At 40.1% G+C, this 14,278-nt stretch overlaps 1 protein-coding gene across 1 annotated transcript in view; it reads left to right on the forward strand.

Annotated features, from left to right (window-relative positions):
* The first annotated feature begins 7,791 nt into the window (after nt 1-7,791).
* The window catches only part of egfra (epidermal growth factor receptor a (erythroblastic leukemia viral (v-erb-b) oncogene homolog, avian)), a 43,744-nt gene continuing 37,257 nt past the window's right edge, over nt 7,792-14,278 (forward strand). The window contains exon 1 of the mRNA XM_085437875.1: nt 7,792-8,068. Coding sequence (XP_085294001.1) covers nt 7,954-8,068 — 115 coding nt within the window. The 5' untranslated portion in view covers nt 7,792-7,953. The remainder of the gene's footprint in view (nt 8,069-14,278) is intronic.

Below are 14,278 nucleotides of genomic sequence, written 5' to 3' on the forward strand. Positions count from 1 at the left end.
TGAACTCTGTCTCCTGACATCTGACCCACATTTAACTCATGGACTGAACACACACACACACACACACACACACACACACACACACACACACACACACACACACAACCACCTATAACTGAACACACACACAATGGACAAAAACAAACATGGACTGAACCACCACTCACAACCACTTGCACTTTATATACCCACTATAGAAATTAGCCACATATCACTAATCTAAACTGCACTACTGTAAATGCTGTACAGACAATCATTCTGTACAAAACAATAATTATAGTTCTACAACTTTTTACAACTGTTTATAACTTATATAGTTAATATTTCATATTTCTGTATAGTTTTCATATTTGTATCCTGTTCATAGCCTGTACATACTTATAGTTATAGCATATTCATAACAAACCTTCATACCGTGTACATTGTAACATACCTATAATAGACCCTTTTTTGTAATATATCTATATTATTGCTAAAGCACTTTCTGGATGGATGCAAACTGCATTTCGTTGCCTTGTACTTGTGACGTGTGCAATAACAATAAAGTTGAATTTTATTCTATTGTATTCTAACATATGTGTATTACTTTGTTGGTGTATGCGTTTACTACACACACTTATATATTTTGTAAAGTGCTACTACCAGTATGGCTTCTTCATCTTAGCTGCACACATCACAATACTAGAGCTACACAGCTAAATTACCTGTGAAGCCTGAGCACACACAACCTTCAGGAGATTATTGCCATTACTCATAACTGTGAACAAGCTGTTCCATGTTTTGAAACAGGATGTGACTGGTTGAGAAGTTGAGAAAGGGACGGTCATTGGTTTAAAACCGTTCATTCATTTACTTTGAGGTGTTTACTGTGTAACGCACTGAGATGTCATGGAGACCACATGCTCCGACAAGTTGAACGTGGCTCAGGGCCAAAGACCAGGGGCCTCATCAGGAGAGGTAAACCATAATGCAATAAGACGAGCATGCACGAGCACACGCGCGTGTGTTTGTTTGTGCGTGTGCACGTGAACTCGGTATTACAAAACAAACAATTCCTAAAATCAAATATTTGCCTTTTACTATTTTATTTACTAAGTTTAGCTTAAGGAGACTCGCCTTGAGGGGGGCCAGATGGTGCGATACAAGGTAATCTCACTGGCTTCTCTAATTAAACCTAATTAATTGGTGGCTGACAGTTTGCTGTGAATGCCTGGGGCTTTTCAACCATACCACTGCAGACAGGATTTATCATGCTATTATTAAAGCTTTTAGGGATTCACTCACATCTAATCTCAGCCTTGCAGTATCTCACATGTCATGAATATGGCAGCCATGACAGTCCAAACTAGAGCAGTGAGATTCACAGGAAGGAGTCAAAGAGTTAATGCTATACACTCAAAGCAGATTAATCTGCATTATGAAGATGCTGAAACAAAATTTGATGGTTCCGCTCATCATTTTCCAGGAGAAGCACCTAATGTACAATAATGCTTTCTACAAAAAGGTAATCGTGAGTTCTCAAATAAATGATCTACTTATTGTTGTGCCTTATATCTAATTTAGGGGGGGGGAAAGGTGTCTCACATTTAAATGCAAAACAGTAGAGCTTTCCCAGGGTTTTATTCCAGCTTAATTAAAATGCATCCTTTTGTGAGGACAATGTAAAAACACAGTATCATTTCTGACAGCCCATTGTAAATTACTTTTTCCCCACTCAAACAATAGGCCAAAACATAGTTTGTTTTGTGTTAATCTATCACACGAGCAAAAGAAAGCATTAAACTTCCCGTCTGAGAAGCTGGAACCAGCTAAAGTTTGTAGAAGATCAAAAACTGCTGCTATGCTACTAAACTGCTTCATTTGTGTTGGTTATCTGCATCCTCCTTCTTTGGATCATAACTAGGGATGCTATGGCTCCGAGTGACAGCTGATCCTGTATGATCCCGTATTTTTTAATCCTCTTTTTTGCTTCTTCAGCGCAGTCTCAACCCTGCCATGTACAAGAAACAGCACAGCGACATAACAACAGCAGCAGCGGCGGCAGTGGGGATTGTTATTTTGTTGCACTTGTTTTAAAACTATATATATTTTGGGATGTTGCCAGCCCACCTGGGCTTTGTCATGCTTATCAGATATAAGACCTTAGGGATAAAGGGGTAATCTCCATCAAAAACATGGTCACATACTGTACCAGTTCTGCCTCGTTGAACCACTTAATAAGAGTCCTTGTATAAACATTAGTCAAAGAAATGTTTTTAGAGGTTGAGGATTATTTATACTGCTCAACTTTTACTGCACTTCAAAGACCTCAAGCTGCGAATATGAGCTTGATTAATTAACTCGTACTGCTAATCTATAATCTTACTTGAGGAACAAATACCGCAACACGCAGCGCTTATTTAGCATGAGAGATGGAAAATGTGAGACTATTACAAGGTAGCACATGCAATTATTTTACCAGCCGTAGCTGTCATCTCTCATCCTCTGAACACGTCCGCCTCTCTCTTTCTTTATCTTACTCTGTTTTGATTTCCTGGTTCTGGCCATTATTCTTGTTTGTTCAGTGTTTCTGCTTTGTCAGCTCTCCAAGACACACAGAGCCTCAGAGCAGAATGTGGATGGCGACTGCAACGCCTTTCTTTCAGACTGTGAAACATTTCATAATTGAAATATTGGCCACTGGTGTAGAAATTGGTCTCTGGAAAGAAGCCGAGGTGATTTCTCTCCCCCTTTTTTTCCTCTCTGCCTCAACTGTGGCTGAGTGTGAGACAAACCTTATGATGCATGCTCAATCATCCAGGTAAGTAAATCTCCAAAAGTTGATTCTGTTCATCTGGATGTAGCGTTTTGTGGGAGAAACGTTTTGTCACTTCTTCAGTCTCAGCTGACTGCCAGTTTCCCCAATCATATAAACAGTACATTTGCATAATGACTGAAACCAGCCCACTGAAGAACAATTGGCTGGGAGGTCAGTTCCTTAATCTTAATTATGCAAATTCTCATGACCATTGATCAACAACCACTGACCAAAACCCACTGATCAATGGCCATGAGTACCATTCACAGACAGTTGGGGAATGGCTGCAATCTCAGCATTGTAAGATGGCGAAAGATGTACCCTTAGGCCCCCTCCTCGATTCAGAGATGGTCTTTACCTTTTCACGTAAATTGCCTCCTTGACTCCGCACTCAAACCAGCGTTCCTCTGAATCTTTTAGTGAAATTTATTTCACTGAAAGTACAACAGGAATATTTTACCTCCCTGGTAAAATCGCTCGCTTTATGAACTTTGTACCAATTTATATCTTCATTGTGTTTCCTTAGTTTACAATATTGGTCTTATTGGTATCTTATCTTATTCGTATATATGTATGATTTCTATACATTGTACATCAGATGACCACTTTGGTTGTAAGATTCTGAATATTATGTATTAAAAGCTAGATATTTTAAATGAGAATAAGAAAGAAAATTATTTCTTTGTGCCCCTCTTTCCCTGTTAATGTCCTGCCTGCCCCCCTGTCAAAATTTTGCTAGATCCTCCTCTGCACAGTTACCAGCTGTCAGCTACTTAGAAAAGTATCCTGGGGTTATTTGTCTCTCAGAAACAGTTCACCACTTCCCTTCAACTCATTCATGTCACCTAAAAGGTAAACCTGTTTCTCCATCACCTGTTCAGCTCTACTGATTAAGTAAGGACATCTCCTGGTTTCATCTTCACATTTCCCTCTCAACAGATATCCAAACCGACATCATGACCAGCAGCTTTTACCGATGTGGCTCCAGCAAACATCAGCTGATACTAGAAATTAATATTAAATAAATTCTAACAACAGCGTATCAAGCTTAAACGTACTGCTGTTGTTTCACGCGACATCCGCTGATTTCCTCGTTCTGGCGCAAAATGGGCAATAAACAAACAAGAGAGACGAGGCTAGTGGTGACAGAAAAGCCGATCAGCTGATCACTGATCAGTTTCATGATTGAAGTAGCAACAGGAGAGAGAGGGGGAGAGGATGAGAGAAGAAGAGGCAGCAGCGTAAAGACAAAGAATAACTCCAGCTTTGTGTTTTTTTTTTTCATTCTAACTGAAGAAAGGGACAAATCGCGTTCCTTTTCACCTCAATACCAGGTGGTCGGTTGCATGTGTGCAAACCTGGTGACATCTATAAGAAACGTGTTCCTGCTGTGTTTGTCAACAAAGGTTTCTCAACAAAGAACTAAGTCAGGTTTTGCTTGTGGATCAAATGCTCATAAACAACAAGGGCCACTGACTTTTTTTTTTTTTTTAAGCAATCACAATACGAAGAACAGTCAAATTGACAGTTGCACTATGACTATAGCACAGGGAACAAAAGCTCACTGTGCCGTCTCAAGTGAAACGTTAGCCTCGCATTAGGTAATTTCTCCTCGAGGAGAATGGTTATAATTTCACCAGACACAATAACCTCTTCCTCCAACAGTACGAGCAAAGACGCTTTGCTGTGCCATTAGGCTGCGATAATGAAATAAACACCAGTGTGAAAAATGATTTCCATCACTCCTGTCCCCATAGAGTCTGATATACAACAACAAACACATCTGAGCAGCTTGACGTCCAATTAGGCTCAGCTCTCATAAGACAGACACTCTGTCAGCACTCTCAAGACATTTTGTACATTCAACCCCTGCTTGACACTGATTCTGACGACCGTCTTTCATACATCGCCAAATGAATACGGATAACATCGAAACAGGATGTCAAAACTTACTGTTGGCTTTGTTTTTATGGGCACATTCAGTGAGGCCTCTAAAAGTTATAGGCCTTGGTATCCTGGATGAGTCATCATCATACTAGCTTTTTCTGCCTAGGTGTTTACTTAAAATAGATCCAGGTCTTCTGCAAAGTGACAAAAATCCACCAGTAAGGAGGCGTTTGGCTGTAAAACAATGCTGTACGTACATATTTGTCTCTCTATAGTCCAGTTGCAGCCACTTGGGTCAGTGTTATTACATAAAAAACACCAAAGGATTGAAATCACACCAAAAACAGACAGAACCAGTCTCTGTTAAAGCCGCATTAGAAAACTGGGCCAAGGAATGTGGCCACCTTTCAGTAAATATTGGCTTAACCAGCAGGAAGTACTGGAAAACCAGTCAATGTTTAACCATTTTGTACTATCCTTATTTGCAATTCAGAAAATATTTATTTGTTTTTTAAAGTGAATATGTATTTGATTTTGATTAGATATCATCAATTACTATATAAACTAATAAATATCAGTCTGATTTTAATGCAGCTATACATTTTTGTAGTTTTCAGTATGATTGCACTCACTGGGCACCTTATCAGGTAAATCTGCTCAACTGATTGTTGATCCAAATATCTAATCTGCTAATCACATGGCAGCAACTCAGTGTACACATGATCAAGACAACATGCTGAAGTACAAATTGAGTATCAGACTGGGGCAGAAATGTGATTTAGGTGTTGAGGTCAGCCGAGCTGGTCTGAGTATTTCAGAATCTGCTGGTCTGCTGAGATTTTCCCACAAAGCCATCTCCAGGGTCTTTTTCTGGTCTGGAAAAGAGAAATAAAAAAATCCAGTGAGTAGCAGTTTTCTGCACAAAAATGCCTCGTTCACGCCACAGGTCAGAGGACAATGGCCAGACTGCTATAAGCTGAGTGGAAGGAAAAATTGAAATGAACACTTATTACAACCAAAGTGTGCAGAAGAGCATCTCTGAATGCACAACACAGCAGCAGAAGACCACAACGTGTCATACCTGTCAGTAAAGAACAAGAAACTGAGGCTCATCACAACTGAATTCAATTCAATTTTATTTATATAGCACCAAATCACAACAACAGTCGCCTCAATGCGCTTCATATTGTACAGTAGATCGTACAATAATAGATACAGAGAAAAACCCAACAATCATATGACCCCTTATGAGCAAGCACTTTGGTGACAGTGGGAAGGAAAAACTCCCTTTTAACAGGAAGAACCCTCCGGCAGAACCAGGCTCAGGGAGGGGCGGGGCCATCTGCTGCGACTGGTTGGGGTGAGAGAAGGAAAACAGGATAAAGACATGCTGTGAAGAGAGACAGAAATTAATAACAGGTGCGATTCAATGCAGAGAGGTCTCTTAACACATAGTGAGTGAGAAAGGTGACTGGAAAGGAAAAACTCAATGCATCATGGGAATCTCCCAGCAGCCTACGTCTATTGCAGCATAACTAAGGGAGGATTCAGGGTCACCTGGTCCAGCCCTAACTATATGCTTTAGCAAAAAGGAAAGTTATAAACCTAATTTTAAAAGTAGAGATAGTGTCTGTCTCCCGAATCCAAACTGGAAGCTGGTTCCACAGAAGAGGGGCCTGAAAACTGAAGGCTCTCCCTCCCATTCTACTTTTAAATACTCTAGGAACAACAAGTAAGCCTGCAGTGCGAGAGCGAAGTGCTCTAATAGGGTGATATGTTACTATAAGGTCATTAAGATAAGATGGGGCCTGATTATTTAAGACCTTGTATGTGAGGAGCAGGATTTTGAATTGAACTGAGCATCCTTCAAAAGCCACAGCCTACCTGAGGATCGTTGCTGACCATGTCCATCTTATTATGGCTTCTTACAACCATCAGACAGCTCAGATTTTCTCAAACTGATTGCTTGAACATAACAATATGTCCTCTGTACTTATACAGCCTCCAGTTACCAGATTCCAGTCCAATAGAGGACTTTTGGAATGTGATGGAACAGGAACTTCGGATATGCAGCCGACAAATCTGCAGCGATTGTGTCATGCTTAATATGGACAAAAATCTTTGGGGAATGTTTCCAGCGGATTGCTGAATCTATGCTACAAACAATTAAGGTGGTTATGAAGGCAAATGCGGTCCAACGCGGTGTAACTGTTTTGTGCCAAAAAGCAGTGTTTCTATTTTCTATGTGTAATGGCAAATGCTGACCATAGTCAAGAAGATTTTTTAGGGAGACATATATAAAATAAAGAAATAGCCTGTTTTCCAAGTGTCTTCATGACTCTGATGTGTTATTTGCTTCAATTTCCACTGGTCTCATCTGTTGATGAAGACATTTTTAATGTCAATTACACTTTTATTTACCCAGATAAATAAAGGATATATAAAAGTCACTTTCAAACAAACAAACAAACAAACAAACAAAAAAACTGATTGCACCTTCTATGCTCTGGCTAAATATGGTCCACAACTCATTTACCACAATTTAAATACAATCATTTTTGGCACAAAATTAACGAGGATTTTTTTTTTTTTCCTTTTGCTTATTTATTTATTTATTTTCGTATTTATGACAAATTTCAAAAATAGAAATTAAAATGTACTGATGAAAGAAAACAGCTGATATTCCATTCATCGAATATCGGCGAGGCTCTTTCAGGTTGTCAATGACTTTATGAGGGACATCTTCCTCTTTTGCTTGTTTGTCTTTTTCTTCACCAAACTAAGAAAACAGACCATAAAAGCCGGTGTTTCTGTTCTGCAGCTACTAAGCTACTGTTATTGCCTTTGTTTGCTCAAGGAAGTTTATTCAGCTTTTTTTTTATTTGTACATGTTTTAATGCACGCTGTAGCTCACATTATGGCCACTTTTCTACAGTGCAGTCCATTTTCCGAAAACACTGCCTTTCTTTCCCCCTTTTTTTCGTTTTTTCCTGTTTGGTTTGTGCAGTTCTTTGTACATCCGGCGTGTACCTGCGCGAGAGGCGCATCTGTCCTACCTCGTGGTGACGTCAGATCAAGCCAGTAGTTTGTCCTCAGTCGCTGCCTGAGCTGGGACTGGTGAAGATATCTGCGAGGAGGAGGAGGAGCTGTCAAAGTTTGAGTTGCCCACAGAAGGAAAAGTCTTTTTTACTCAACGAGCAGAGAGAGAGAGGGAAAGGCGACGTTTTTAAGTTTTGGGAAAGCGGAATATCTCGGCTTGTTGGCATGGAATGACACCTTCTCACCGGGAGCTTCAAAATAACACGATGGCAGCCCGTTTTCTCAAGTGGATCAGTCTCACGTCTCTGCTTTGGCTGAGCTTCTGCGGTCTGGCGCAAAATAAAGGTATGTGAGGTGTACGTAGTTGGGTCTTAATGGTAAGCAGGCTTTCACTTTCTTCTCTGTCAGCGTTAACTTAAAATCACAGAGAAATCTCGGGCCGGTCACGAAGCCGCAGAGAAACTTGATCCAGAATAGGAGGGTGGAGAAAGTTTCTCACAGTCTCGCTGCTCCGGCTGTAACCTGGTTAAAGCTACAGAGGGGCTCAGAAGAGGTTAGTCACTGAAAACGAACACACCGATTTTATTTTTTATTTTTTTTAAAGAAAGAAAGAAACGAGAAAAAAAGTGATTTTTCCTTTTAGTCAATTGTTCAAATCTTTCCCCACCAAAAAAAATCTGGCACTGACCGTACCGAGAAAATCTGCACCACTCTTGAGGATCATGCAGGCAGGCAACGGATGTGGATTTGGGAAATTTCTGCCTTTTAATCTCGTCTGTTTATGAAATGTGCGAGCACTGTGTGAGCTTTCCATACTCCGTTTTGTGACAAAACTCTTACTGGCATATGCTGAAGTACACTTCATAAATGTGGATTTCTTATCCTTTCTCACAGACCAGATCTCACACCAGCGGTCACATTTGTTTGTTAGTATTTTAAGCATCTTCAGACGTGATAAACATCTGATCCTAGATCAGCTCGAACATTCTCCTTAGTCGACTTGCGCAAACGATATGAAGTTGGGTTTTGTTTAAGTGTTCTTTTGGCCCTGAAAATAAGGTCAAAGTAGTCTTATTATTTTTAAAGATAGCAGTGTTATGACTGTTCCTTTACTTTTCTCCCGCTATTTTCAGTATCCTTGAGTTATTTGAAAAATCAGTAGTACATTAGTTGTTAGCCTACTTTCAAAAACTTACAAATTATATATATATATATATATATATATATATATATATATATATGTTATTTACTCCTTGTTGGTTTGAGTTACTCAGGACCCACAGAGGGGAGATGTTAGGAGAGAACGTGACCAAACATATCACTTTAATCCCTAATGGATTTAACTTCCTATTCTCGTGAATCATGTATCATTACTCATTACAGTGTTGTTCCCCTTTTTAAGCGGATAAGCGTGTACTCATAGTGCCACCGGCCCACGTGCAAGCCCCATCTCTCCTGTCTGGTTCCACGAGTGGAGACCAGTGCCGCTCTGAAGAGAACCATAACAAATCAAAAGTGTTTGCGAGCCAAAAAGACAGAGTCCCTAAATATTTCTGGGCTTCTAAACAAACTGGACATTTCATGCAGCAGCAAGTCTCCCACAGTAAATAAGGATTTTGGAATTTTATTAAGACAAGAGAAGATTAGTGATGAGCAGCTGTGATGACAGATACGCTGTGCAGTACTATTAGGTTTAATTACACTTCTTTTTGTTAGGTTTTTTTTTTTTTTTACAACTGATCCCATTTGAATTTCCAGTGAAGTGTGAGCTGCAACATATGTTTTTGACAGTTCAAGTTGTTGTTGTTGATTCGTGTGTTTTTGGCCAGGGGCTGAGACAGATGTTTCTATGTGCCACGCTGTGTTTTAACTAGCACACAGTGTCCAGAGCAGTCAAATTGATTTGAACAAGATGGCAAATACATCTCCATGACGCTCCTTTGGAATCAAAAGTCCAAATAACAAACTATTGGATATTTGGGCTGTTGTGCAATCGTAATAAACTCAAGTAACATGTAAATGAAATCATGTTATTGATTAAAGAAAGAGTTACTAGGGGGGGTCGTGCCATCGCTGTGCTGCAGGTTTATCCAGTAACTTGAGAAGAAACCAAATATGGAGTGAGTTTATTAATAATTACATGATGAACACTTGAAAACTTGAGCTGTTTAGTGCTTGGATTATAGTCTTGTCTTGGGGAGATTTACATGTGTATGTGTAAAGACATGCTGATACCAGTCTACTTACTGTAGGACTGGATATACATGATATTACTATGGTAGTAATGGGGGCGCGGGTGTGTTACGCCTTCTAGTATTTAATTACTTTTCCTGATGTTTTACATTTTTACGGGCACACCTTCTCAATATTTTTATTGTGATATTTGTGGAGATATCATATTCATACATTTTCTTCTCCAAGGTCACACTTGTTCTGAAAACTATACTGGCTGTCACAGGGCAAGAGGTGGGGTACATCCTGGACAGACAAAGACATATTTTCACCTATGGGCAATTTAGAATCACCAATTAACCTAGCATTCATGTCTTTGGACTGTGGGAGTACCCACACAGGACAAACTCCCCAGTAAATGCCCCAGATGTTTGGTAGATTTGATCCAATGCCTTTTTTGTTGTAAAGTGATGGTCATCACCATGCCACTCCAGCTTAAGCTTTAGAAAAAAGTAGGGTCGTTTTCTTAGGACATCAAGGAGAGTGTAGTCCTTGGACTTTAAAAAACAAGACCGGCAGATGCACATTTTCCAGGGATGCTTGACTAGTCAGTCTAACTAAGCAGTGTCTGTTTGACCTATTAAAATGTGTTTGTGTTGCTGGGAAGCAAATGAACATCTGGCCAGTGGTTTACACTTAGAAGAAGCAAAAAAAGAAAGAAAGGAAAATGTAAGTTTAGAACAATTTGAAATTGGTTGCGATCATGGAAACTTTTTTGCATATTGTTCTGTGTTTGAACTCCTGTTTTTTAATTTTTTATTTTTATCTAAGTTTACAGATCATGTGACCTATTTCACCCTGGAGGTCTCTGTGCTGGAACTGAGTTTCTGTCATGGAAACACAATCAGCGGCATTTTTTTTTAAAGGTTTCACTGAAGAGGCCACCTGGTAGAGCTAAAATACATGCAGAACTGCCGTGCTTCAGTTCTGTTACATCAGATTTAGGAGCGTTACAGTTGAGATCAAACTTGTGGTCGCTGGCAAGATTCAAGAAGCATTACAGATGTAACTTTGTATTTATTATAATCATAACTTCATATTTATAACAATATGTTTGCAATTTCCTAATGTTGTAAACCCGCTCAACATTTGGCAATAAAACCCTTTCTGATTCTGATTCTGATTCTGATATTTACTTTGGAGGCATAGCTCCGGTAATCCAAAGAAGCATTTAAATCAGCCAAAGTTGCCATCTGTGATGATTTAGCTTATTACATTTCTCCACTTTGCTCGCCCATTTAGCCCACCTGTTTCTAGGGGTGCTACTGACAGGCCATTAAGGCTTTTGGAAATGAATTTGAGATTTGATAATGCAGAAGCTTTTCCCTCAGGACGCCCGCCTGTCACTCTTGTGTTCCTGCTGCAAAATGGAAAAGCTCCTCGTTCCTTACACTGGCATAATTAGTTTGTTATTGCGAGTAATGCCCACAGCTTCGCCCAGCAGCCGACCGCAAGTAATAACGGATGATTTATTTCACATTCGCTAAATGGTTTTAGAATGATTACTCCTTTGTGACTGTTTGTGACTGGCTTTGTACTGCAAAGGCGATGATTATATATTTTTTTTATTGTGCACTCAAAAATTTCTAAGCACTTCTACTTTTTTTGTAGAATGATGCCAAGCCAGAAATATGCAGTAAAACCTTCCTAAGAGCCACTCTAACTGACACATGCGTTAACCAGTGAAAGATGAAACTAATCACAGGAGCATGTCAAGAGCTAAATCCTTAATCCCAAATCGAGGCTCCCTCGCTTGCTTTTGACACAATGTAACCCGCTTATATCAATATGCTTCCCCCCCAAGTTAATCAAGTTCTTGACAGAAAGCGATAGAAAGATAGGAGGAAGTCTGCCTCAATCACTGCATTTACATCTGCTTGCACACCTGCAAAAGTTAAGCTGACTCATGACAACATTTCAGTCCTGCAGTGCATCCTGAGTAAGTGCTTTTCCCTGTGTAACAAGCCAGCTTCCCCCATAAGTCATCTGTTTTTTTTTCTTTTCTTTTTTCATCACTTTAAGAAACCCATTTCTTTTCTAGGATTGGATGAATGTTAGTAGTGAAATATAGTTTATGATCTTGTGTAATCCTAGAACATCTTGCATGCATTTTAGTGTTCTGAGTGATCCAAGTACTGCTGTGGCTGCTGCTATCTCTTGCAGGTCCGCTGATGACCTTCCCAGATTTACATCTGCTGCAGTCATTGTCAGAAATCATGTTGTTTTTTTTTTTCCTTAATGTTTGGGCCATGGGAGCAGGAATATAATTTCTTCGTCCTTCTTCCGCCTTCTCTGCTTGCTTTGATGAACTGCACCAGGTCTGAGCAGCATAGACTGCTGCAGAGGTGCAGGATTTCGGTTTCACCCTGTGACAATAGTGCCTCTGTAGAAAGCAGGGGATCTGGCAGCACTGATACTTTTGTCGAGCAACTGAGATCTGTGCTGTGTAGCAGACGCACCCGAGGCTAGACATCCATGTCATCAAGAGGAAGCCTAGAAGTGAAGCAGCTTTTGTTCTTTTTACCTCATTTTTTTTTCTGAAAAGACAATAAAATCTATTGTGTTGACCTACAAGTCAAGTAGTATTGCACTTCTGTAAATGTTATGCATTCGGTTCCACTACCATGAAGCATAAACCCAGAAATCCTCGAAAGCCTAAAGAAGTTTCTTCAATGAGTGATGAAACATTTCTCCAGATGAGCAGAATTAGCTTTCTGGGGTGTAGCGTGTAGACTTTAGGCAATATTATCCATTAAATGCTCCAAAAGCCTCCAACACCACAAACAGAATCTTGTTCATTGAAGACTCGATAGTTTATAGACAGTAACCAATGGATATTCACAGCATTTATGCAAATGCCATCCCTCCTTACCATACAGACTGTTTACCTCAAGGCAACTGAGGCTTGCTCAAACATGACTGGTCAAAAGAATTCAGACTACAAAAGGAGGACAGATTGAAACCAAACAGCTAGAATACTAAAAAAAACAAAACAAAAAGAACTGCAACCATTGCTGCAGATTAATGTTCATATTGAGATATGTGTTTATAGTGGCAATGGGGATTGTCTGGCTTTTGGAGTCAGCCTCAAGTGGGGTGGATTGCAGTCTTTAAAAACTTTGTTTTCTCAGTCAGTAAGCCAGTGTTTTTACTGCAACAACTAAAGATGCTACCCATTCTGTAGTTTATATACATTAACGAGAAACCAGCATGGAGTAAGGGGCTAGATATGTGGGTTACTTATTGGGTTACTTATGGTAGCAAAGCCATCCGCAGCACTTTATGGCCTTTCCATGATCCGCTGGTTGTGCATGGAGTATTCAGTGGAAAGAGACCCAGAGTTGAGCTGGAAAAAAAGGCTTTCTGCTATCTGTCATCTCATCAAGTGCAGTGTCGTGTCAAAAGGGAAAGGAGGCCAAAGCTCCAATAGTTTTATTATGACTGCATTTGTATGTCTTAAAGAATGCTTTGCTGAGGTAGGGGGGGGGGGAAAGGGGCGTTGTGGGATTGTCACACTTTTGTCTGATTTCATTCTTTTTCCTTTTGGAGTAATGCTTCAAGCCCTTGTTTGGCTGAAAAATGTCTTTATCTTTGGTAAACATGCCATACAGCAGCTCACATCTGATTCATAATGTACTAGAAATTCACAGTGTGTTGATAATCAGTGTTTTTCTAGGAGTGCCTCATGTGTAAATATGAAACTTGGGTTAAGCTGCAGTGAAACTGCTGAAACAGTAAGCTGACTTTAGCTGGAAAGTGGGCGCTGAACATATTTCCATCCTGCAGGCTTTTAGCCTGAATGAAAGCCATGGTTCTGCCACACTGCATAGCCTGTTCTGAAACACGTTTTTCTTTAGAAAGAAATAGGTTGCTGTATTTGTATTCAGTGTGGAGCTCTATAGATGTGCATGTCATTGAGATGTCAATGGGACGGACAGGGGTTGTGCACAGATCAAAGGAAGAATCGCAGCAGCAGAGACAAGCAGGAAAGTCGGGATACGCAAACAAACATCAGAAGGATGGAGTGCGATCTTTGACTTTGTTATCCGTGTCCTCGTTTAATTGTTCATCAAAGAGGCCTCGTCTTCTTTTTTTAGTTTGCTGCCGCTTCAGTGTAGCATCCAAATTGCAGATGAGAGTCTCTCAGCATTATCCTGCAGACCTCCTGCAGGTGTGTCGTCACCTCTGTTGACCTCCACGTCATTATGAGGCGCGATGCTTCAAACTGCATCCCGGCTAGAAGAGGAATCCCCTACAGGGACGAGAACAATAGCTTCACAAATAAATGTCCATCTCAGAATATTTCAGAAGAAAGCATTGTTT

This window comes from Copadichromis virginalis, linkage group LG18 (genome assembly GCF_057382275.1).
Source record: "Copadichromis virginalis isolate Kocher_CV1m ecotype Utaka linkage group LG18, C_Virginalis_male_GT1.1, whole genome shotgun sequence".
NCBI classification, from domain to species: domain Eukaryota; kingdom Metazoa; phylum Chordata; class Actinopteri; order Cichliformes; family Cichlidae; genus Copadichromis; species Copadichromis virginalis.